General features: G+C 34.7%; 2 protein-coding genes across 2 annotated transcripts in view; one reads left to right on the top strand and one right to left on the bottom strand.

The window, feature by feature from the left end:
• Nucleotides 1–31: 31 nt before the first annotated feature.
• On the top strand, nt 32–3,440 carry LOC106162711 (ribosomal L1 domain-containing protein 1). Its single transcript, XM_013540087.2, has 7 exons — nt 32–181; nt 451–587; nt 932–1,076; nt 1,298–1,446; nt 1,858–1,959; nt 2,235–2,401; nt 2,724–3,440. Exons 1-7 carry the CDS (start codon nt 137–139, stop codon nt 3,275–3,277), a joined length of 1,299 nt encoding a protein of 432 aa, XP_013395541.1. The 5' UTR covers nt 32–136; the 3' UTR covers nt 3,278–3,440.
• Nucleotides 3,441–3,924: 484 nt separating this feature from the next.
• The window catches only part of LOC106162666 (polycystin-1-like), a 31,113-nt gene continuing 9,619 nt past the window's right edge, over nt 3,925–25,418 (bottom strand). Inside the window, exons 8-36 of the mRNA XM_087006557.1 lie at nt 24,305–25,193; nt 23,913–24,065; nt 22,731–23,371; nt 22,121–22,427; nt 20,977–21,851; nt 20,285–20,467; nt 19,703–19,958; nt 19,136–19,331; nt 18,655–18,963; nt 18,022–18,371; nt 17,635–17,799; nt 16,943–17,071; nt 16,593–16,730; nt 16,342–16,394; nt 16,129–16,203; nt 15,778–15,947; nt 15,215–15,444; nt 14,812–14,919; nt 14,273–14,517; nt 13,920–14,050; nt 8,864–9,038; nt 8,431–8,568; nt 8,009–8,100; nt 7,600–7,685; nt 7,060–7,347; nt 6,685–6,819; nt 6,068–6,385; nt 5,604–5,816; nt 3,925–5,324 (exon numbers count right to left, since the gene is read on the bottom strand). Coding sequence (XP_086862683.1) covers nt 4,800–5,324; nt 5,604–5,816; nt 6,068–6,385; nt 6,685–6,819; nt 7,060–7,347; nt 7,600–7,685; nt 8,009–8,100; nt 8,431–8,568; nt 8,864–9,038; nt 13,920–14,050; nt 14,273–14,517; nt 14,812–14,919; nt 15,215–15,444; nt 15,778–15,947; nt 16,129–16,203; nt 16,342–16,394; nt 16,593–16,730; nt 16,943–17,071; nt 17,635–17,799; nt 18,022–18,371; nt 18,655–18,963; nt 19,136–19,331; nt 19,703–19,958; nt 20,285–20,467; nt 20,977–21,851; nt 22,121–22,427; nt 22,731–23,371; nt 23,913–24,065; nt 24,305–25,193 — 7,573 coding nt within the window. The 3' untranslated portion in view covers nt 3,925–4,799. The remainder of the gene's footprint in view (nt 5,325–5,603; nt 5,817–6,067; nt 6,386–6,684; nt 6,820–7,059; nt 7,348–7,599; nt 7,686–8,008; nt 8,101–8,430; nt 8,569–8,863; nt 9,039–13,919; nt 14,051–14,272; nt 14,518–14,811; nt 14,920–15,214; nt 15,445–15,777; nt 15,948–16,128; nt 16,204–16,341; nt 16,395–16,592; nt 16,731–16,942; nt 17,072–17,634; nt 17,800–18,021; nt 18,372–18,654; nt 18,964–19,135; nt 19,332–19,702; nt 19,959–20,284; nt 20,468–20,976; nt 21,852–22,120; nt 22,428–22,730; nt 23,372–23,912; nt 24,066–24,304; nt 25,194–25,418) is intronic.

The raw sequence follows: 25,418 nt of genomic DNA, 5'->3' as shown, positions 1-25,418 counted from the left end.
TTTGAGTAATTTTGTTTAAAATAAAAACTCGAGCCCGTGACTGCCACAGTCCACATGCTTCCGGTTATGATCACTTCCGGGAGGAGCCGCGTGGTTTTTAGTAGTGTTGTTATAGGCTTCACATGATTGCCTGATTATGGTTGTATTTTCCGAAATGGCTCTGAATTTAGATGAAGCACAGGTGTGTTGCCTTGTTTAGTTTACGTTTATTTATGTTTGGTACTTTTGTGATTTTTTTTTGCATAGCTAATGTGCAGCAAGGTAGTTGCTAACATCAGTTTCACAGAGGCGATTTTTAATTTTACATGCTCGGCATTTACATGTATAGATACGTAGATCCAGCATGTAAGGGCGAAAAATGAGGCAGATTTGTAAGACGCCACTGTACACAGCTTGTAGTGCTAGTAGTAATAGTGCCAGTACAATTACTTTGTACATAACCATTTTTAGGTGAAAAAGGCAGCCTCAGCAATCAAGACATTTGCTTCTAAGAAAGGTGCCAACCTACTTCTTAATGAAGCTGACAGTGTTAAGCTGCAGCTGACGTTCAAGGTGATACCAAAGGTGAAGAACAAAATTATCAAGATGTAAGTATGGACATATAAACAAGAAAGTTAAATGTGAGATATGCAAGGATTATCTTCTCTGAGAGTAAACGCATTGGTATAAGCCTTCTTAACTCAAAACATACAATAATACCCTGTTACATGTAAGCTTACTCTAAAGGTTGTTCCATCATTTTTACATTGAAATATTTATATTCAAGGTATTTATTGAATCATGTATGTTTTTAATTCCGGATTAGGTGAGGATGATGTATTTATTTTTACATTTAAACTTAGATATGAGACAATCTTATAAAAATAGTATTTTTATCATTTATGATTATATATTGTTTACCTTGCAATAATTTTGGTTTTTAAAACATCAGTCCACTCAGTCATCCTATAACCAGTGAGACAACTGACGTGTGCCTGTTTGTGAAAGATTTGGACAAGAAAAACAGAGAATATGGACCTACTGTCAGGCATTTTCAAGAACTTCTGCAAAGTAAAGGTGTCAAGTGTGTTTCTGAGGTACACTTAAAGAAATAAAATTTTAAAAGTTATGAATTTTGCATAGTGTTCCCACAAGGAGCTTGTTTTAATTCTTATTTCAAAGATTTGAAAGGTGATTTGTTACCGAGTGTTCATCCAGTACCAAATTGACCTAAATGATTTTAAATAATCATGTATGTTTTCTGTACCTTTCCTGCAAAAATTTGTTTTATTAAAATATTTTGTAACATTTTTTTCAGATAATTCCTTTAAAGCAGCTTAAACTGGAATATCAGCCATTTGAAGCCAAGAAAAGTCTTTCCAACAGATTTGATATATTCTTGGCAGATGAGAGAATACTGAGACTTCTACCTGGGTTTCTTGGAAAGGCCTTTTATGGAAGAAAGAGGTAAGAAAACAAGCTGTTATTCCAGATGAGTAGTTGTTACAAGGACCTATTGCAAAAACCGCTGTAGTAGAATTTTATTACAAGAAGAAGATCACACTTTTAATTTATTTTGTCACTATATTATACTAAACTTCCCACCTGCTTTATATGTAAAATTTTACTTCATATTGATTACTGTATTTTTAGTAAGATATACAATAAAAAATAGGGCAGAACTTAGAGAATATAAAGGCTACCTTGATAATTGCTAAAAGAGAGACTACCAGACTGAGGGAATGGCTACTAAAGCACCCAGTGGAGGAGAAATGCACTAGAACTGGGGTTATTTGATAAGCACTCAGTCTGCACTCTGTTGTAATGTTTTATAATTGAAAATTGATGCTTATGAATGTGATATTGTGTTATTTATAGGCATCCAGTGCAGGTAAATTTGAATGCCACTGATCTGAAACAGGAGGTGAACAAAGCAGTGAATAATACACAGTGTATCATCAGTGGTCGAGGGTCAAACAGGTGGGTAATAATATGGAAATGGCCAAAGTTAATTGTTTATCTGAAATGTTTCAATGACATAATGATCCTATTTATACTATGGTATCATTTTTAAGAATTAGTTAAAATATTTCATTGTTACTTATGAATAAATATTTTAAATTACTTATGAGAGTTAAATATTTTTTAAAAGAAGTGATGGGAAGTTTTAAAGCGGAAGTAAAAAAAAAAAAATCAGGTCGTAGAACCATAATTAGTCAAATATTCTGGCCTTTTTCCATTTTACATCAATACAGCATGGCTAAGGTTGGTCACAGTGACATGACACTTGATGAGTTAACAGAAAATATCATGGCAGCTGCCAAAACACTCGCACAAGCAATACCTGGAGGTGTTAACAACATAAGAAGCATGCATGTGAAGACCGAGACATCTCCAGCACTTCCTATATATGTGTCACTAGGTAAGGCAAAACAAACCATGAAAGAAAATTAAAACAAGGTAAACAAGGATATTTAGATGTCATGTTATGCACAAGCTGAATGATTTCTTTTGGGGCTTGTAATTCCTTTTCTGTTTGTCTGACATAACATGTCATTATGGAGGTTAAACGAGTTTATCTCTGTTGCAGATAAATATTATAATGTAAAAATGGCTGTGTAATGGTGAAAAAATGGTTTATCTTTTAACTAATTTAGTTGAGTGCCTTTGCTTAAAGTTTTAAACCTTAGATATGTTAGGTCTAGGAAGCCTTTTTGCACCCTCAATTGATTTGTTATTAAAAGGAACTGCAGATGAGGTGATTCTTCCATCTCCACCTCCCAAACCTGAGGAAGATGAACCTGAAGATGTCACCACTGTTGAGGAGGGAAAAGTCAAGGTGACAAGACATGGGGTGGTCAAAATTATCCCAGAGGAATCAGATGGACAGAATAAAAGTGATGTAAAGAAAGGAAAGAAAAAGAGAAAATCGGATGTTGTTGATAAACCAGCTCAGGAGGAAAATGTACCTCCGCCCATTAAAAAATCAAAGAAGAAATCTGAGAACATTGAGGAGAAAGCAGAAGAAACTGTGAAAAAGGGGAAAAGTTCCAAAACTATTAAAGGTCCTACCACAAAAACAAGTATTGAGTCCACAAAGAAAAAGAACACTAAAAAGTTGAGAAAAGAACCTGCAAATGCCACTGGAGAGGATCTGGTTGAAACAGTTACTGTAAAGAAAACAAAAAAGACCAAGAGTGGTACAGGAGTAAAAAGCTCAAAACAAAACACGAAGAAAGTAATTTCTGTAAAATCTGCTGTCAAAAGGACACCTAGGTCTTCCAGCTCTTCTAGATAATCGATTAATGACTTTGGACTTTCAATTAATGCTTTGAAGGACAAGTAAGACTTTCTGAATACATTGCAGATCAGCCCTAATTATGATTATTGAGAATACTTCTTGTCTCATTTCATTTTGCCAACAACTTCACTGGATATAAATGAAGATAATTTCAATGAAATGTCTTCATTGTTTGTTTTTCATATATGGAGGGGTATCATGATGATTCTTGAATTTTTTTTAAAATATACACCAAGGACAATGACAGGTTTAAATAGACCTGCACCTAAAATTAAGTCTGTCAAGTTGAAGGACAAAAGGCCCTTGGCCCTTTGTAAAATGTTGGTCATGTGCATACAACGAGTTTGTTGCATTAAAAATATGTAATTTCTTCATTTCCAATTTTTTCAATCTTAAAATTAAGCCTTTTGGTCAAATTCTTACATCCTTGGTACCAAATTTTACACAAAGCAACTGATGAGCATATAAATTAATTTGAATGTTGGCTACTTGTACGTGAACAACTTGTTGATTGGGCATCGTTACAAAATGTGCATGTTATATCAAACTTAGGGGGCATTAGCTGAGTAGATCTACATAACCATTTTGAATCTGGTAACATTAAATGATTTTTAAAGTTAAAAAATACAAGGACAGTTTGCAAAACCATTATTTAATATGTTTATTTGGAGCATGAAAGCTGTGCTTCCATGGTCATTTGTCATAATTTATATTGATGCCTTAACAATTTACAATGTGTACAATCACATTCATAAAGCACTAACTTACAAAAATATACATTTTCCATGACAATATGTTTAGCACTTTTTTTTTAATAATTCATCAATATTACCTATGTATAGCCAAATATGAACAGTAAAAATATAAATCAAAATTTGAAACATATCTGTACACTGTAATTTTTTACTTTTCACAGTGACATAACATAAACAATAAATATGTTTAGGGAAAAATGAAATTTCTTCAGTTTAAAACCCTAATTTCAATATATTTTTTTCATCTCAATCATCCAAACCTGAAGTAAATATTATTAAACAGTTCATTAAAATACTCCATATTATTCTATTAAAATATAATATATAAAACTTAATATTTACAAATCTCAACTCAGATCTCTGGTCCAGCCAGGAATTCTCTAAATAATATGACACAACGATATGCAATAAAAAAAGTATCTATAATAAAGCACGACGGGATATACAAATCATCAAAGGTTTTGTGAAAAGAATATTTGAACTCATTTTAATATATGAATAAGTCAACTATAAAAAATATTCATCAAAAATATGCCAAGTATTTTGTATGGTTTTAAAATTTACTGAAAATCAACTGTAATCTGACTTAAAATATATGGCACTTGCTTAAATTAAGTGATCCATAAGCCATGCTTATAAAGAATACACTGGCATCTTCTCACTTTGAAGCGCCATAAAATTTCAGTTTCTTTCTAGTTTTGATATTCATCACTTATCCTTGCAGGAACACAGTACCATTTCCTTTAGCAGCACATTTACAAATGCTACCAGGCTGGCTTTCCATACACATGTCGTCTTGATTGTTTTGGTGGAGCCACATCTCCCCCTCTTACACCCTGATCACTACTTGGTCGTCTGCTTCTCCTTCCCAGCATGCCCCTCTCTGTGGCAGAGATTGGAGGGGTTATAGAAACCCCTTGAGGAGGTGTTGTTGATTTATTGTATCTAGCAGGCAGGGAACCTGAGGTATTTCCTCTACTGTATTCATATTTCCGAGCCTCTGAAAAATTGTTATCTCTCTGTGAAGTACCTGGGAGTGACTTTTCCTTGGGATGTTGCCTGTTCTTGATTAACCAAGATGTAGCTGACATAGCAGACCAGTTGGATTTTTTTGAAATCTCTGACTTTCGTGAGAGTTCTGATACTTGTCTGGCACCCATAAAGACTTGTTGTTGTTGTTGCTTTGTATTATCATTGTTTTTAAAGGAGTCTCTTCTTGCTCTGGGTTTTGATAACTGCTGAGCAACCTGTCGGTCCAACTCTGCTTCATCTTTGTCTAGAGTAACCACCTGAAATAAGCATTTGTAAGCATTTGAGATACTTTGCTCTTTACCAAAAAATTCTATTGTGTGAACATATAATTTATGCTACAGCATTTACATAAAATCATATGACTACAACTAAAAGGCAGATAAAAGAATCATCTATGGTGTTCTGCAAGAAAATGATTTGTGCATAATGTGGATATTTTCTAATCTTAGACACCAATTTGAGACAACTACATACAGAAATGCTCTTTGTTAATCAGCTGTGAAAAAAAAACTATTTACCCATTTTTTGAGTCTCACCTGCTCAAATTTAGACAAAAGCTGTCCCCATGTCCTGTCCATTGTTCCAATGGATGCCTTGGATATGGTGGATGCTTCTCTGTCCAGGTTGCCTTCTGTCAACCAATCCCAGCTGGAGCCTGACTCATGGCTGATAGGGCGGCAGGAGTAGCTGGAATGAGTGCTACGACTAGAGATGGACAGCATGCCTTGAAACTTTACTTTTCTGAATGCCTGGAATAAATGATGAAAGTAAATTTAAAGACAAAAGAGCCATGTGTAATTTTCTCATTAAAACATTCTGAAACTAAGATTAAAATTTTCTTTTATTTTTTCAAGTTGAATACATGTATCAAATACTCCATAAATGTCTTTACCTAATTATAAGTGATTATCATAGTACAAGACACAAAATTATTTAATTTTCTTTGCAATATCTTTGTCCGATTTTTTCAAAATTCATGGCACCATATACATACACTTACAGGCTTTGGTTTGGTTATTCCAATTAACAACTTAAATCTCTTCAACATGAAATCAACCAGCTCATAGTCCTGCACATCTAGAGTATTTCTGTAAAAGATCTGTGCCCTGACACCCTTGAAAATATTTAGCACTGTCGCCATTATCAAACCTCCAATAAAACCATGTACGACCACATTGAAGGAGATAAAGAAAATGGCTGTGAAATATGGCTGGTGTTGATAGAGATGGTCAAGGTTGTTATGGCCTCTGATACTTGCTATGAGGGTGAGAAGGGAAGTGGAGAAGGAACAGAACTCTGACATTGTGGTGCCAAAAAACTGAAAAAAAAAAAAACTTAAATGAAAAGAAAGTAAACATAAAATACTCATATGCATTCATTAAGAGAATATAATAAACATATAAAACAATTGTGTGAAAAGGAAACAAACTTTAGATAAAATATATTTCTTTTGCAAAAGGTAAGACAGTGTTGTATTTCATGGTGAAAACATAAAATTATTAATAAAAAATTATTAGAAATTACACTTTTTTGGTAAGGTAAAATGAATTACACAAACACACATCCATTAACAAGTACATTAGTTATTATCTATAGTTAAAAAGGTAAAACATTTACCAGGTATCCTAATGCTGCATAACTGATCAAAAATATCACCAAGAGAATAAAGCAACCCATAATGTAAGTTGCTGCCTCATTTAGGGTTTTCCCATACACTGCCATGGACTTCACAAATCTGAACTGCCGTGTTAGCTGGGCAAAATATATATGTATGCTTTAATAAAATAAATTACTAATAACAATATGATTTTATTGAATCAGCTTATTTTGTCACTTAAAATCAAATAGAAAAAACTATCTGATTATTACATAAATACTCTACAAATGGGTAAAAAGACAGCAACTCTAATAGTTCGAACAGTTCTTAATGAAAGTAAAAGAGGAATGTTAAATTACAGTTTAAAAGCATAAAAAATTCAAAAACAAAAATACCTTTAAACATAATAAAAATAGAAGAAATGCACTCAGATCTGTCAACATGCAGTTGTAGAAGGAAGCTCTGTGGATTTTTAACCCAACATCAAACTTCTGGTCACTTTGGTCAACCACCCCAGTGTTAAAGTATAGGCTGTATGCATACATAGCTAATGCTGCTGATGTTGTTAGTATCACTGCCACCTCATACAGATTCCAAAACCATGTAAAGTAGGAGCAACCTTGCTGTTTTAGAGTCACAGCAGTATGGATTATTAGGTATAGAAGCACAGCACCCATGAGACACTGAAATTAGGTATATGAATAGATATAGCAAATAAATATTTTAGTTACAGGTGTATCAGTATTAACTTATACTAGATTAAGGGAATAGATGCAAAGTCAGACACCCTGACCAAAACTAATTAAAGGGATAATAACAATACTTTTGCCCACAATAAACAAAGGTACATGTATACCTGGTCATGTGCATTATGTTATTTTGAGACTTGATGAGACATTGGACAGGAACATACTGACCAGTACATGGCATCTTACCTGTATGACCAAAACAGGGTCAATATGATCAGCACTGAACACCTGTAATTTATGGGTTGAAATCCAATGGCTAGTTACAGCAGAACCTGGAAGTAATCATGATATAACATGCTGGCAAGCCGAGGCATAATGGAACTTTTAAGAAGTAATAACTTCTTTGCAATAATGGTTATAATTTCTCATCATTAAATTATGTACAGAGCGAGGAGCGTAAAATTAAATGCAATTAAAAAACTCTAAAAACTTACTTCAAAAGGCATCAATGAAAATTTTACATAAATTTTGATGCAGTCAATTCAAATTACTTTTCTTTTTTTTTTTCAGACTAAATATCACACATCATATAAAGATACATATTCTTTTTAATAACACTGCTCAAACAATATCATTTGCTAAAACAATACCTTACCTGCCAAAGGAAATTCCACCAACAATGTGGCACTTGAATACAGATTCAGATTTGCATTATAAACAGTGAAGTACACTACCACAGCTCTTGTCCTGTAACATGAAAAAAATGCAAAACAGAATGTTATTTTAATAAATGATATTTGCTGACTTTTGAAAAAGAAAAAGGGCAGCTGTGAATTTCTTCATTTACCAATATCAACTTTTCTGATATTCTTTAAATTGCTATTTTTTATATTCATACATAATAATGACAATTTTTCATACCTTAAGGCAGGCCATTTTTGTTTGACAAGATTTTTTCTTTGGTGTTGGCTTATTTATTTTAACATAAAACATAAAGCATAATTATTCTAAAGTTGAACATACAAACATGTTTCTAAATTTTACTTCTAAAACACTGTAATGATAAAAGACTTCTACCTTTCATCTAACCAACTATGGTCCCTGAGACACTGTGTCTGTGTCAAAGTGTCATTGAGAGTTTTGTTGTCTCCATGCTGTAATGTCTGTACATAACCGCCACCATGATACCACTGTAACCTACCCATAAGTGGCAAGCTGGAAAAGAAAGCAAAAGGTGTATAAGTTTAAATGTTGATAACTAAGGACAGATAATTTCATGCTCAACACTTTCCAATTTTTGCTTTTGTGTGGTTATATTTCATTTCCAAATATATTTCCATGATCAAAATTTGTCCATGTAGCTAGGTAAAGGCAGAGCAATTTTCTTATCCTGTTTTTTTTCTTCATATCAATATTTTTGACTTTTTACCTGCAATACATATCTATGTGTAAGAATGTTTTTTTTAACTTTTAAAAACGCTTTTCTTAAAAAATAAAATAACTATCACACCTGTCAATCTCATCAGCTGAAAAGTATTTCCAGTTAGTTCCATTTTTGCTCTTTTGCTTCCATTCTTCCCTATAATCCACCATGTCTTCTGCCCATGAGCCGTCTCTATAGCAACCACCAGGAGGAAAAGTGGAAAGGTGAAGGGCTGGAAACACTTGACGTATTTCACAGGTGGCTGCAATAAAAGTCAAAGGGTTCTGTTTTTTATGTCATAATCACATTCATGTATCTCATAGTTGTCTTTTATATGCTTTACCCAGTGTTTCTACCTTACAAGCATTGATAAAAACAACTTGTTGGGACACCGTTTTCATACTTCTAAAGTGTGTAAATTTCAATTTGTCATTAAAATACCAACAGTGGATAAAGTGCTTTGTGAATAATAAAGGTTTCTGTTTTTGTTACACAAAATAATTCAATTGTCAGGCTTTACAGAACTGACACATATAGCAAAGCCAGTCAAAACTGATAAGTTGATTCCCTGCATGACCCACCCAAAATTTGAGGAAATCTGATTTTTTTGTTCCTTTTTTCTGAATGAAATAATGCATTGGGCACTAGTTTGGTAAGTGGAAAAAATTTCCAACTGATCCATGGAAAATCTTAATGTTGTTGTTTTGATGCTTAAAAATCCACCACAATGTGGATCTTATACTTCTTCCCAGTCAAAAATGAACAACTGACATTAAATATAAACTGCAATGCCTGTTTCCTTTTTAAGTAGCAGTCTCTGTAAGGTTCAGAATAGGGTGGCACATGACCCTCTCAGATTTTGATGAAAATTGGTGTATTTGTTCATTATAGCCCCAAACCAACATAATGGATATTGGTTTGTTTGAATCACCCTCGGTTGCCATGGTAACAGCACTTAAAATTTTTCACCCAAGATGGCGGAATCCAGATTGCAAAATTTCAATTTCAGCTATATTTGAGCTAAAAAAACCATAAATGTGGATAAATAAACATTTTTCATTTTCAGACATTGTTAAATATCATATCCTATTTGAACTAAAAACATATAAATAAATGTTTTTGGTGGCCTTTAAAAATTAGAAAAATAACTTTGAAAATGGGGAATTTTCAAAAATTCCAATTTTTGCTAAAATGCCCAAATTTGCAAATTTCAAATACATTTTTCATAGACTGGCCAAAGCCATCTATTATCACCATACATTACATAAGAAAGTACAAGTACTGTCCTTTTATAATCAAAAATAAAATTTTTTTCAAACACATTTTTCAAAAAATTATTCAATTTTTAAAATTCTTAATCCAAGATGGCGGCAACCAAATTGCACATTTTACATATTTGTGTATATTAAATATAACAAACATGGTTAAACACATATTTTATATTTGTATGTTGCTAAATCCCAAATCTTGATTAATTGAAAAACATAAAAAATATCATTTTTTGCTGGCCTTTAAAAATTAAAAAAATAACTTTGAAAATGGGGAATTTTCAAAAATTCAAAATTTTGCTAAAATGCCCAAATTTGCCATTTTCAAATACACTTTTCATACACTGGCCAAAGCCACCTATTATTGACATACATTACATAAGGAAGTACATATACTGAACTGTTTTAATCAAAAATAAAATTTTTTTCAAACACATTTTTCAAAAAATTATTCAAATTTTAAAATTCTTAATCCAAGATGGCGGCAATCAAATGGCAAAATGTCTCTATTTCTGCTTTAAACTAAACAAGCATGGATAAAACACACATTTCATTTTAGTATCCTGCTAAATATTATATCTTGATTTAGTCAAATGCATATTACTTAATATATTAAACAGTCCTAAAAATTTAGAAAAACAACTCTAAAAATGGCAGATTTCCAAAATTTCAAATTTTAGCTAAAATGCCCAAATTTTGCCATTTTTAAATACATTTTTCATAGACTGGCCAAACCCACCTAATATTGTCATACATTATAAGTAAATGTTTTGAGTTAATATTATAAAAAAATCTTTTTTCAAACATTAAAAAAAAAAAATGCAAATTTTTAAATTCACAATTCAAGATGGCGTCAACCAAATTTTCCATTTTTCGCCATTTCTGCTTTAAAAATGGATTCAAATACAAATTTTGTACTTGTGTCCTGCTAAATAACTTGATTTAGTCAAAAGCACACAGGTAAATATTTTTGTGATCTTTAAAAAAAACTTTAAAATGATGAATTTTCACAGTGGGACAATGGGTGTTAATCTTTCAAGGTCATACAATAACAGCAATGTGGTGGTTTTCTTTTGGTTGACATCCAATAGTTGAGAAATATCTCCTACCAGTCTCAGCTTCAGTTTCAATCTCTTGTGGACCTTCTACCACTGTCCAGGAAAAAAATTCCCCTATCCATAAACTACTATCTATAATGTGCATGGATTTAGCAGTGCCCACCCCAGATTAGTTAACATTTTTATTTGATTCTTTTAATTGTATATGAATATATTTTAAACAAGTCACAGTGAATTAAAACATGTTTTTAGTCTTTCTTATTTGAAAGAAAATGAGGCATCTTCTCTACATAGTAGTAAATTATATGAATATTTGTTATGGTGTTCAGCATTTTTGTCACAAACTTAAAATACCAATATATATTTTCCCTCATGCTCCTTGCCCTAAAATGTTCATAATTTATTAATTTTGCTAATTTTCTTTTGGTATACAACTTATTTGTAAGAATATTTGTTGTAGGTAAAGTCCATTGGTAACCAGCTACACTGTTAGAAGTTGTGATATCAAAGCAAAGCAGTTATCAATGTTAAGGGTGCCTCAACATGATAGTATTTGATGCATTTTGTCTCGAGAATCATGCATGATCATACATTTTGACTAGTCCAACATCTGCCTCAACACCGAGGACTAATTTGGCATGTTACAATCAGGTAGAAAGTATCATTATGATAATTTCCCCTATTTAAGTTACTATTTACAATTTTAATGTAAAGAGTAAAGTTAGGTCACCTGCTAGTTTTCAGTAAAGAAATATGAGAAAAATGTATGGATAACACAGACTTTATGATATCAAAACTGTGGGAGCATTATACTAAGCAGGACTTGATTAGGTGAGTCTTTAATACAAATAGCATGATTATCAAGGCTTATAAAGTAATGCTAACTTGTTTTCTCATTTAGTATTTTTTGTGACTGAAAATCTAATGTACTGCTATATCTTTCCGAGAAAAACTGAGCTGCAAGACTGGTTTGTCAAATAAAGTGCAATAGTACACACCATATCACTCCCATTCTGAAAGGATAAAACTGGCTGCTTGTATTTGTATTATTTTTAAGGCGATACATACACAAGGACCATTATATTTATCTGATCCTATCTGTTTTAACTGACCAAGGCGGTCCACACATTTTAATTCTGAGAATGACCTTATTTTAGAACAGTCTATTTTAGAGAAGGGGTGCCTCAAAAGTTATGGAGATCGGGCTTTTATAATCTATGCCTCCAAATTATGGAACGCCTTACCAAATTTTATTAGAAAAGCAGACGACTTTGACAGTTTTAAATCCCTTCTTAAAACTCACATTTTTAAATCTGTCTATATCTCTTAGGTATATATATATATATATAATGTTTTTAGTAGTGTTAATTTTAAATGGTTTCCAATTGTTTCAGATTTTAATATTGTAGTGATTTTTTAATGATTTTAGTTATATTATTGTAAGGCGCCTTGAGGTAGCACGTAAGGCACCATATAAGAATATTATTATTGACAGATATCTTTTACATGTCTATTTTATTTTACAAGTTTTTTATTTAGAATCCTGGTTGTGAAGAACTAGAAATCTCTTCCACTTGTATGAGTACCAATTTCTACTGTATATATTAAGTATTCAAGTAATCTGTTCTGTTATCGACTTCAAGTACCTGAGAGGGCACGACGGGCCTTACAGGGCGCTGTTTTAAATTGGAGGTAGACCATACTCAAGCAGTAAATAGCCGTCAAACACAAACTCACGTTGAACATCAAAACTTTATTAGAAAGCCTGTATCAAAGTTAACACTGACTGTAATTTAGAGTATAGTAACTGACAGTGCTTTACTTATTTGTCGATTATACCGGATATTAACGGCAGCGGCACGTGAGGGAGAAGACGAGGTTTTCACAGTGGTACATGTACATGGTAGTTTTCTTGATATCCGTAGTTAGTAGTGCCGATTATTTACGACCATAAAGTTCTACCAGTCCTTTCTTGTGGGTAATTTATGAAAAATTGCATATCATGCCGTAAATAAATAACTGTGTGCATTCTCCTTCCACATACGAAACCGACGGCAATCAGAGCTCCCGCCATCTTGGATAAAATTAGTTATGTTGTATATAAAAAAAACGATGTGCGGAAACAAATACTTCACACCAGTCAGCATAAAAACAATCCAAGCAATAAATAATCCAGAAAACAAGTGCCATTTATCCAAAAAATATCCATTTCATGAGATGAATAACCTTAATTCAATTTATTTACATCTGAAGGAGTTCGTAGTTTAGCAGTCACCGCTACTGCGCATGCGCAGATGGTCTTTTTCGCGTAGTTTTAGCGTTGATTGTTTTTAATGTAATTTAACCATTTTGTGTTTTGAAAAAAATTTTATTTCATTTTTTGGTACCTGAATATATGCTGTAAACATCTTGTATAGCCATCTTACATAACTACGTCGGCCATACGAGTTATTTGTCAGTGAATATGGGGTTACCTGAACATTTTATATAGAAAAGCATATGGGAGAAAAATTTCAGGCTTAAATATAAAACGCTCTAAAAAATAAATTATTTTAAATATGCAACTTTTCGGGCTCAATTTATTAGTTTTTAGCATAGTTCTTCACAATAAATTAAAAGAAAACAAAATCTGGGAGGGTCATGTTCCAATGCCCCTATGTTATTTTTCTGATTCTTACAGAGACTGGTACTTAAATACATATTTAAAAAATCAAAATTAAATGTTGTCTATCTACCCTATTCACAGAATTGTGGGATGTTAACCAACTTGTTGATTTTGCCTGACTTAAAGTGTCAAAGCATAGGGCACAGTATTACCTTGTTTGTTTCTGACCTGAACCATCTGCACATTACCAATTAAATGGCCTTCAAACTCTTCCTCATACAAATTGATGCCTTGCAAACTTGGAGCCAGTACAGTGTCTGCCCACTGCCAAAATTTCTCCACACTATAATAAGAAATTTCTTTCAACATACACATAAAAAAGACAAAATCAATAATTTCATGTATGATAGCTTCCACTTATTTACCTATTCACTGCCAATTTATCCATCTGTTATTCCTTCATACAGTTGCATATGTATTCATTTATTCATCTATTTATTTATTAAATCATATTTCATTCCATGTGCAAATATATATCTTATTCCATGCTTGCACATATACATACCTTGTGATATTAGAAAAAGATTCCCTTGCACTCCCAAAAGAAGCCTTCACAAAAGCAACATCCAAGACTCTAGTCATGTGGTAAGCCATTTGGTCATGATTAGCATAATTTATGACCAAAACTAACCAAAAGAAGATAAAGTATACTACTGTTTGCCGGATTAGGACATGAATACGCTTTTTCTTCTGCGCCTCTTCTTGTGCTTGGATCAATGCAAACCCACTCACAGGCTTAAACTTGACATCCTGAGAAAAATGAACAAATACCCCAGTAAGTACCATAATATTTTCTAAGTAAAACCACTCAACAAATTTACTGTTACAAACCTAAATTTTAATTTAACTGACCTTCCCTACTTCTATGTTGAAAATATGGTATGATTACCTGTTAGAGGGATCAAGTAAATAATTATAAATCAAATGAAAACAAAAGTGCAGCAGTAAGCTAGGATTCACTCTGTGGGATAGTGGCACAATTGTGCACTACCTACATATGTAGGTATATTGTCAGTGTAATACATTACAAATTACAATTTCTACCTTTATTTTTTCATTGGTTTCAATTGTTGGCAGAACCTCAAGATTCCCTTCTTCAGTTGGATCATGTTTCTTGCTAATTGCAGCTAGGAAAAGTGCTATAAAAACTACCTACAAAAAATATTTTTAAAAAAGGTAATAGTGTTGTCAGTAATACTGATTGTGCAATAAGAGGGTATTATGCCATTTAACCAAAGAAAAGTATATCACTAAAATTATCAGTGTTGACAAATTTACCTATCATGACTGAAATAATAAAATGTTGGTAACAAAAAATTTTATCATTCAATCACTTATCAATTTAGTAGACATTCAGTTGAAAAAAAACTGTTTGGGTATGCTGGTCAAAGTCCATGTGTGTGTGTGTTATGCAATAAAGCCTATCAAGAAAAATCACTCCACTAACCTTAAGTGGCTCTGTTATGAAAGCTGACTGAACAAAACTAAATGCTAGGGAGATTAGCCACCTTAGTGCAACATCTCTTCCAAACTTATGTCCATACAGCAGTATGACCAGTATGGACAGGCCAGACAGGGCAAAGCACAAAAGGTAGGCTAGGTAGATACAGCAGTGAGGCAGACGACATGTTCTTCCAGAGGGCAGGGCAGGAATGTATGGGGTAGACATGCTGCGACCTAAAAAGAAAAAGTAGTCACAATGTTATTTTTCCTTTTATTTCAAGATTATCATGATAGAGGCTATGGTATTCTTTCTTTTTCATGTCATGAAATGATTTTCTTCTGTGATCATAATTACAGTTTTCAAAGTCATGAATATATATTATTGTCTTTGACATGTGACAGTTTTGCTTGATAATTAATCCAATAGATAAAACAAAACAATGTATATCAAATATGGAAAAAAAAATGAATTTTTTTAATGTTAAAATTTTTAATGTCCATTCATAAAGGATGAACATTATTTGTGTAAGAAAAAATATACAAATGTAAGAGCAGTGCAATACTTACCCAGTGACCTAATAGCATGAGAGCGTAAACTCTGACCAAATGAGCTGCTTTCAAATGTTTCAATACTACTCTGTTTCTTTAGACTGGAGGACCTGGACCTAGCTGAAGGCCATGTGATCTGGTCCCAGCTTTTACGATGAATGGTTGCTGGGGTAGGAGCCCCAGGTCTGCTGAAAATTTAAAAAATGATAACTGATAACTTGCATATTATACACATAATTTTGTTACAGTCGAAAGTGCTTGAATTACTGAAGGTACACAGCTGAAGCAGACTGAACAATTTTCGTGCTATATGTGTTGCTGTACAGTAAAAAGAGCTCTTAAAAGTTTGAATGATGGCAGTTCTTTCACCTTTCACTTTCTGGCAGCTGTGCCTCATCTCTGGGAGGGAGCCTGTTGCTGCTATTTCTCTGGACAGGACGGGTCCTGAAAAATAATACAGACAAACTGAAAAAAATCATTATTGGAGTTGAGAATTTTTCAACACAGTAACATTTTTTCCAAAGCACTCCAATTTATCTGCTGTCAGCATACAACATCTGATAAAATTTTGACATGGTGTACCTTTTAAGAATATTTTTGTCTACTTCGTTTTCTTCAGTTTCTTCTGGCTCTTCCTGATGAAAAAACAAAGAAAACTTATATTCATTTTTTTAATCTAAATGTTTTATATGCTTCATTTCAAAATTTAAGGCTACCAATCCCTCTTAAACACATAAAATGAATAATTCATATATGTAACAAACATCATAAATAGTTAATAGTCATCTGTTTAAACTTTCATAAAACCATATGATCAAATCACCATTCAATACCTTTAGTTTTTCAAGAGGCATATAAGAGGGTTTGCCTCTCAGGGAGCCCCCACTGGTCACATGATCTCCTGGAATGCCGTCTGGCCAACTCATTATACCTTCATATGACGCCCACATTTTGTCATGATTGCAATTGCTCTATGAAAAACAAGATATAATGTATAATGCTTAGTCCAGTGATGCCTGATACCTAGTTAATAAAGAAAAAGGATAAAACTTAAGGTTTCAAGACATATTTATTACCAGATAAAAAATAAAAACAACTATAGACCTGATCGCAAGCTGTCAGATCTTTGCAAACAGAAAAAAGGGCACATTCATGAAAGGCATTTTGTGTTTGGTATACCTACCCTGACAGAGCTATCATCCCTGTTGCTGTATATCCCACTTCCAGAGTCTGTGTCCCTCCAGCTGTCATCTACACTCACTTCACGCTTCAAGCGAAACTGTCCATTTGTTCTTCTTAGGGGTCCAATGGCCTGTTTATATGAAAAAAAAACCGAGTAAGATGCTTGAATCTTTAATTTAGTCTATAATAAGGATGAATGCATTGACTTTATGAACCGAGATAGAAGGGGTAGGGGTCAGCAAGGCAAAGTCCAGTCTATAATGTCATTTTGACTTAGGGTGCATTCCCAGAGATTTAGATCGATCCAGAGATTTGGATTTAGATCGACCTAACTCCCTGGGGGTTCACGCTAAATTGCAGTCAGCCGAGCGCGCACCATAGTTAATTACCCCCTTACAGCTTTTAGTAGGAGGGACAGACTCTTAAGCCAGCTGAGCTGACAGTAATCTAGTGAGACTCCCCACAGGGATAGATCGATCTAAAATCTATGAGAATGGCATCTTAGTCTCCAGCTAATAGTCAAACAAGGACAACAGCTCTGGGGAAGACAGCAGACAAGTAGCAGTTGAAAATGTCTGTACAGAGGTAAGGCAAACACCATTGCCATTCATTCAATTTGGCTGGAGAAAACAAACCTTTCATATAAAAAAAATATATTACAAGATATGATTTAAAATCTGGGGTGGAACTGACCTGTGCAGAGTCCACTGTGCTTTCCCTATCACCCAACTGCAGTATGTCAGGTGGTGCTATTCTTCCCTTCTTTTCCAGTAAACTCCCTCCCTGAGAGTCCATCTCACACATAGCCTCTATTTCTATGGTCTGAGCAGTCTGTGGCTTCTTGTCCAATCTTGTAAGCTTGATAATGTATGTATAAAGTTAGTATATAACTCACCCAATTGCATTAACTTTAATCTATATAAAAAAGACATCACAGATTTAAAGGATAAGTACTATTAAATTGTTGGATTTGCACTTTCAAACTACCATCAGTTCAAGAAAAGTTATGTCCCTGTGCACAGATATTTGTTGAAGAATAAACGCTTTTTGTTATTATATGACAACAACAACAGATCTTACCTTATGCCTGCTACTTGCAAACATCTGTATGAGTACCAAGTTCACAGGGAACACTATAACACTGGAAACAACTCCTACCACAATCTCTTCCCAAGAAAAATATTCAAAACCAAAGACCATCTCAAAGTTCAAGTCAACATCTATATAATCAGTCTTGAGCAATCCGTACCACATGGCATTAACACACATAAAGGTGTAGAGGAAGGTGACACAACTGGTGACACGCTGAACCCGTGTAAAACTTGTTCCTGTAGGCCTTTCGAAGGTTGACAACCATAGGTGGCGCTGTGACCAACCTTTGGATGCCTCACTGCCAAATATGGTGGAAAAATTGTTCAGCTCTTCAGCATCTATAAACATATATTTAACATGATTAGCAAAAAAAGACACATTAAAATTTCAATCAGCTTTATTTTATTTTAAATATCATATCATGTAGCAGATTTTTAAAAAATTAGAAAAAATGTCAATTTACAAAATAACTTCTAACTGCAAGAGTATTTTCTAACATCTATATGTATTTTTGATGGTTCTAGTAGAGTTTCAAACTCTGTAATTCATAAAATTTTACTGCTGATAAAAATAATTCTACGGTCACATCAGAAGACAAAATACCACAAATCTTCAACCTACTTGCCACCAGCACCTCCTTTTCAATAGTTGGTTCCTCTGCCTCCAAAGACAGCCAACAGTCCAGTATAAACTGGTATTTCTGGTTAGTTTGTAAATCTCTCACCACAACTCTTGACACAAACCAAGCTGGGTTCAAACTGGTGTTGTCATGCCAGATGCGTAGTTTATAGATATCTCCTAGGTTTATATCTGACGCAATGATGAAAACATCTCTGCTGTTCCTCTGGAAAGCTCCTACTTGATTTAAATGTTGTGGTTCACTTTTGGCATTTTCTCCATAGAGACGTACACCAACATGTGCAGAAGTTCCTGGAAATAGCAGTATGTACTAAAAACACTTTTACGATAGCCTTTTTAGACATAGTTTTCCACTTTTAGAAAAGCATTATAATGTGGGTTCTATGCCCAACTCCTACTTTAAGAATATATTAAAACTATAAAGAAAAATGCCTAAAATTTATGATTCTAGTGCAGTAATTACCTGCCCCTCTCTGTCTCCCAGTGATAACCACAATTTCATATCTGTAGACACCATCTCTTCCACACAATGGTACCACGCTGACCTTCATGAAGTCTGCCAGGTCCCACCGCCTGGCTAGTATCACACACAGTATGTACACTGCACCAACTACACACACTGTTATCAGAGCTACTGGGTTCTCCCTTATATCAAGTCTCTGAAAAGGAAAAAAATACAGAGTATGTACTTGTGAAAAAATCATGTGAATTACTTATCACAGTTCTTAAAATATTCCAGTTTTTTTCATTGTTGTTTTTGCCATAGTATAATTAACAGGCCTCTGTACAGCTGGGACAAAGTAAAGTATCCAACTTTTTTGAGATTTCATTATTTATTTGACTTATACAGTGTATAGTGACCCTTAACATAAAAAAGCAAATAGGGAAGTCAAAAATAACAATTTTATTACTCATTTTGCGAATTATCTGCATTTAGATATGAAATGTAATTCAAAAATAAAATGCTATTCTTGCTCAACAGCTCTTGCACATAGCCCTTCACAATAATGTGTTGGGTTGTAACACTTACAGCCAAATCCTGGAACTTAATTGCGTTAGGTGTGACAAGCACACTAGCACCAAAGGAGGTCAGGTGGTTGCACAGGCACACTGAGCATGCTGCCACAGATTCTGCATCTGGTTCACAACCACCAGTGTCCCAGGTGTTATTGAGTTCATTGTAAAACTGGCAGCTTGTTACATAGAGTCCAATGGCCACATTAACAGCATGGTGAACACCTCTGTTTTCTAGGACCAACTGGTAGCTGGCATTGGGATTAAAATAGCTGAAAGATGTGCAAAGAAAATATTTTTCCACACATTATGTTGTTCAAAAGAAGAGCTTTCAGTCAATCAAAGATACTTCAAGTGAAAAATTATTCAATGGAAAAATTTTTTTTGTCAGCTAACTTAATGTTGTTGGAAAGCACTAATGCCAAATTTATCCTAATTACTATAGAGTCACCATCAGTCTTTTGATGTTGTGAGCAAGCGTTAATTTTCAGCAAGCCAAAATATAATATTACACAATCATGTTTTTTATTTTACTACAGCTCTGATAAATGCAGGTCCAAAAGATAATTTCCAACTTATCAAGAAAAACATTTCATACCTTGCTTCTACAAAGATTGTGTACTTCCTGTGATCCTTGCCTTTTGCCATATCTTCCCATGATACCTTAAGTTTTTCTTCATACTTGGATGCTGTTGGCTCATAATTTTTCCCCAGAAAGGCATCCAGGAAAACATCATTTTCAGAATTATCTGGAGCAGTCATATTTGGTCGAACAGTAAATCTACAAAAGAACCCAGCCATTCTGATGTCATATTATATAAGTCATTAGCATGTTTAAATCATATAAACATTTAATGTAATGTCAACAGAATTACAAAACAAAATCACAAGTAAATAGAAAACTGTTAAAATACTGCATTATTTACTAATTAATAACTATGTATACTGTGACTTAAGAAGTTTCCTGATGTAGCACTTAGACATCATTCCCATAGACACAATCAGTCTACACAGGTTGACCTAAATCTGAAGGGACTCTTGCTGACTGCAATCAGCTTAAAGCCTCCTCTTGTTTCCAATGTCTTTGAATAATCAGCAGCTTTGCTGTGTTCTACTTAATGCTAGGAGGAGGCGTGTCCTTCAGTTAAGCTGATTGCAGTCAGTGAGAGTCCCCAATGAGTTGGGTCAATTCATGTTTACCAATGGTGTCTCTGGGAATGGGGTCTCATTCTACTGAGAAGAGAGCTATCATTTAGCACGCTGAAGCAGCAGCTGTTAAACTATTATTACCTTATTTGTACATGCAATGCTGCAGCAGTGTCCTTGATTCCTGTAGTATTCAACACCACTTTAACTCCATCTTCAGCCAACACACTTCTCCGAACGTATTTCATGTCCTGTAATGGATCATAGGCAGCACTCCCAACCAACCTCCCATCAAATACCACAGCCGAACTGTTAAGGTTACTGGAGCCAAACATAAGAACTTTCAGCCTACGATGAGGCATTAGATTGTTCACAGTGATATCCCTTCCATCTGGGTATTTAAAAGCTAAACCAGGCACCCTTGAAGTGACATTCATAGGTCGAACATACCCCCATGTAAATGGATTCTTGGGCATAACAAACATTATCTGTAAGACTTCATCATTTGCCTGTAAGTCCCCTAGAAGATTATCGGGTAACACAAAATTGATCCCATATGTGCTTCTCTCTTGCCAAATATCAGTGGCCACTGTTCTCCTGCCTGCAATTTTCATATCCCCAACAGCCAATGTCACTTCCTTCTCATTTAAGACTTGTGTTCTAAGCACCACAGCAACTAAATTTTCAGTCTGTTTCAATGCTCTCCCCACCACGTACTCCCTGTGTGTCTCCTCAGTGTAAGAACTGGCCCCCTTCTGGGCCCCAATGTTGGGCAGCCCTTTGGAGCCATTCCCAACAGTTTGTTCAATAGGTGTCAGCACTGGCACTTTGTCAGGATAATACACAGCCAAATTGGCAGCCTCAATCACATTGGATAAAGTGGTTAAAAGAGATGTTATGGCAAATTCATCACTATCCATGCCTTGAGTTACTGAGGACTGAAGAACCTGGTCAAGCCGCTCAAGAGTCTGAACTATCAACCTTTGGCATTGCTTGGATTGAAATTCATCCAAATAAACCTGTAACCACAAAATATAATGTGAAAATATCTTTAAAAAAACGGATATAGTTAAATGTTTATCTTACTTTAACTGTGTTGTTACACAGTCTAAATATGTGCATAATTCACCAATTTAATATAATTATAGACAGCCTTAATTGTACCCAACTAACACATGAAGTTGGCCCACTCTTCATAGCAATTGCCCAATAAACACAATGCAATTTCTGCTGTATGGGTTAACATAAACAATATCAAAATAATACCAGTCAGTTTATCATTTCTTACTGTTAGTTGCTGTAGACTGAAAGCCACATCCTGCGCATCCTTCACTGTATTTAATGGTAAGTTGCTGATGGCAGTGGCTATTTCATCCCTGACCTTTGACCTCACAGTAAGCTCTGTTGCTACGGTACCATGTTGCTCTGCATCCTGAGATTCTTTGTTGACTTGCATAGTTAGGGCAATGATGTACTGAAGGAGGCTGTCTTGGTTTCTAACTGTGGTAAGTCTGGGAAGAATATCCTTACTTGTTTCTAAAAGGTACTCGCTTTTGGTTTTGTTGATAAGAGGAGCTTCATTTATGGTAACTGTGCTGAAAATACAAAATAATAGCTGGCATAAAAGTGAATCATTACACAAAAACCACAGTTTAAATTAATTAATAAATTAACAAACATTAAGACCAGCAAATTATTTTTTTCTGTGTTTCTATCAAATATGATTTTGTGAGTTTCTGACCTCAAAAGTGCATTTTTGGCATTTCTCTTTTGCAAACTTCCTCAAATACACTTACATAACAGTGCAATGTCATGTGTGTAAAATTTTACATTCTTAACACTTGAAATATTGACATATTCTTTAACTTAAAGATAAAAATTTAAATATTTAAATTTACCTATTGAGACCACATGTTCTGCCTCCATTATCATCTTCCACATAAACCAGCAAACGAACTTCATTCCTCCTCAAAGCAGACCCCGGCCAAGATGATAAGACAATCTCCTGGAAAGGTTTTACACCTCTGTACAACCTGTATCTCTCTGTATTCATCTCATAGTTCTCTGCAAAGATACTGTACACTAAATTCTGCACAACTCCATCCGGGTCAATCCACCCAGTGCAAGTCACATTGACTTTCTCTTCTAAGGCAGTGGCAACATTTGGAGAAATTCCACATTTTCCTGGTCTGGGAGGCTGGTTTGGTTTAAGTTTCAAGTTTGCATAAGTTGTCATGTTATTGCTACTTTTCAGTTGTAGATGAAATGTATGTGCCTGACTGTTTTGGAGGACACCACGCCTGATGACCAAATTTGGCTTGTTTGCACCAGTTGTTGTGGTGCTCTCATCCAGTGAAACTTGTTGTCCATCTTCTCTGGTTACATTCCAGCCATACTCTATGGCCTCTCCCTGGGCACAGTTTGTACAATTACCCAGCATGGCCACATGAGAATTGCTGCTGATCTGGTCTGTACCTGACACACTACAGGAAAAGCACTCTATGCTGGCCAGAGGAATTGGACCTCCTACTGTTTTGACCTAAGAAACGAAGAAAGTATAAATGATGGTAATGTGTAAAGTTTGTCATCAGATTTCAGATCTGCTTCGTGCTGAACAGGCATTTTTCATATGGAACTTATAGTAGTACTGATGAACAGGAATCATCAGAAAGAATGTTCATGCCACGAAAAAAATGTTAATCAAAAGTGGTCTTTTCAGTATGAGATCATGTGTCCCACTTTTATCACATAACAGACAGTGAAGTGACCATTTAATCAATTTCTGCTTAACTGAAAAAATCACTTGAAATTTACAATCAGGGGCGGATTTAGGCCATCTTCTGGGTCTTCCAGAAGACAGTCAGATTTTCAAGTTTATATTGACAGGTATCTATTTTTACTGTTGGAGGATGGTTAAAATTGGAGGATGGATCAACAAAGATAACTTGGATGACTGTCAGAAAATAGCTACGGATCTGCCCCTGACAATTATAAATTTCTATTTAAGCTAACTGCCAATTGACCTAATAATGGAATGTTGAAGCAGAATGTGTCTAGTTCTGGTTAGCAAGACACCTTACCTCCTGTGTTGCTGTCCCAGTCCTCCCAGCTGATGTGATAGTCAGTGTAAACAGGTAAGTCTCATCTGGGACTAACGTGTTAGAGGGTATGGTCAGAGATTTTGAAGTCTGTGAAGAGAAACACCCTAAGGAGGCTGCTCCTGGTAATGCAGACTGAAAAGGATAAAGACGTAATGCAAACTAAGAAGGCTGCATGATAATTAAGGAAAAGTGGCATTTGTTTGGTCTGCGGTCATTCCAAAATAGTTTTTGGTCGCTTGAAAATAGATATGTTTGCGAAATGCTTTGCAAAGTGAATTAATCAAAGTTTTCACTGGCAGCAAAGCTATAGAAATATAGAAATATTACAAAAAAACAAAATATTACATGTGAGGAAGTAAGAACTAACAAACCTTCATAGTACATTCCCAATAGAAAGTCATTGGTGGCTGTGCACTTCTTGGAAAGTCAGGATCATAGGAGAGGAAGGCATTCAAGTAATAATCCTCAGTGGTAGGAGCCAGTCTCTCTGTCCCTCCCATGATTATAGCAATGGGTGTGGAAGGAACAATATCCAGCTCTATGAATCCTTGGGAAAACAGTGATGTATCCTTATAGGAGGCCGTTATTCTCACACAGTAATGCCCATACATTAAGGACTTAGGTGGAAGTCCAAGTGAGCTGACATCAGTGACTATGCTACTAGGAAGACTGACTGGAGTCACAAGACTTGAGTTACAACTGGGTTCAGAAAAGAACATCCATTTGAATTCCACTTCATATGAAGTGCAGCCCAAAGTGTCCAATTCAACTTCCATGTATAATTTCCTCGACTTCAAAGAGGTCACATTTCCACTTCCAACCACTTGCAAAACAGGAGGATCACACTTGATTGCATGGACTTCAAATTCCACAGCATCTGTCAAGGAGCTGACATTATTGTAAGCATGGATCACCAGCAAGTAGATTCCAGGGTTAAAAAATGTTTTATTGAAAGACGTCTGATCATATGTCACATCCATTGTATCATTCAATGACCAACGATACTTGACATTGCTCCCTCTTACAACAGTGGCTACAAAATGAAGGGTCACATTGAGGTAGACATAGCTGAGGGAATCCCTGGGGACCAGTTTCAAATCTTCCACTGGGACCTCGGCTTCTATGGTGGACGAAATGCTCTTTGAGCTGATGTAATTCCAGGCTTCCAATTTGATAAAGTACTCTCCAGGATCAGGGAACATATGAGTTACCTCAGCACCAATATGAACTATGGGGTCTGACAACTTACCAAGAGTCCACCTAAAAGACAATAAAAACAAAGTGGCAATCTAGTCAACAATATTTCAAATGAGTGGCCAAAAACTCTTTGATGTTTTTTCAGAGGAATTGTTAAAACTTTGCATCTAGACAATCACAAAATGCATATCTGGCACTCCATGAAAACTATTTCTTTTGAAAAATAAATCCACTGTGCATATCTCACAGAGAATCTTACCATATTACTGCAGAAATTTGGTTTTAAGT

The sequence above is a fragment of the Lingula anatina genome, chromosome 2, assembly GCF_051362555.1.
Source record: "Lingula anatina isolate TDL-2025a chromosome 2, LinAna3.0, whole genome shotgun sequence".
NCBI lineage: Eukaryota > Metazoa > Brachiopoda > Lingulata > Lingulida > Lingulidae > Lingula > Lingula anatina.
This window is presented reverse-complemented; position numbering and strand designations above follow the sequence as displayed.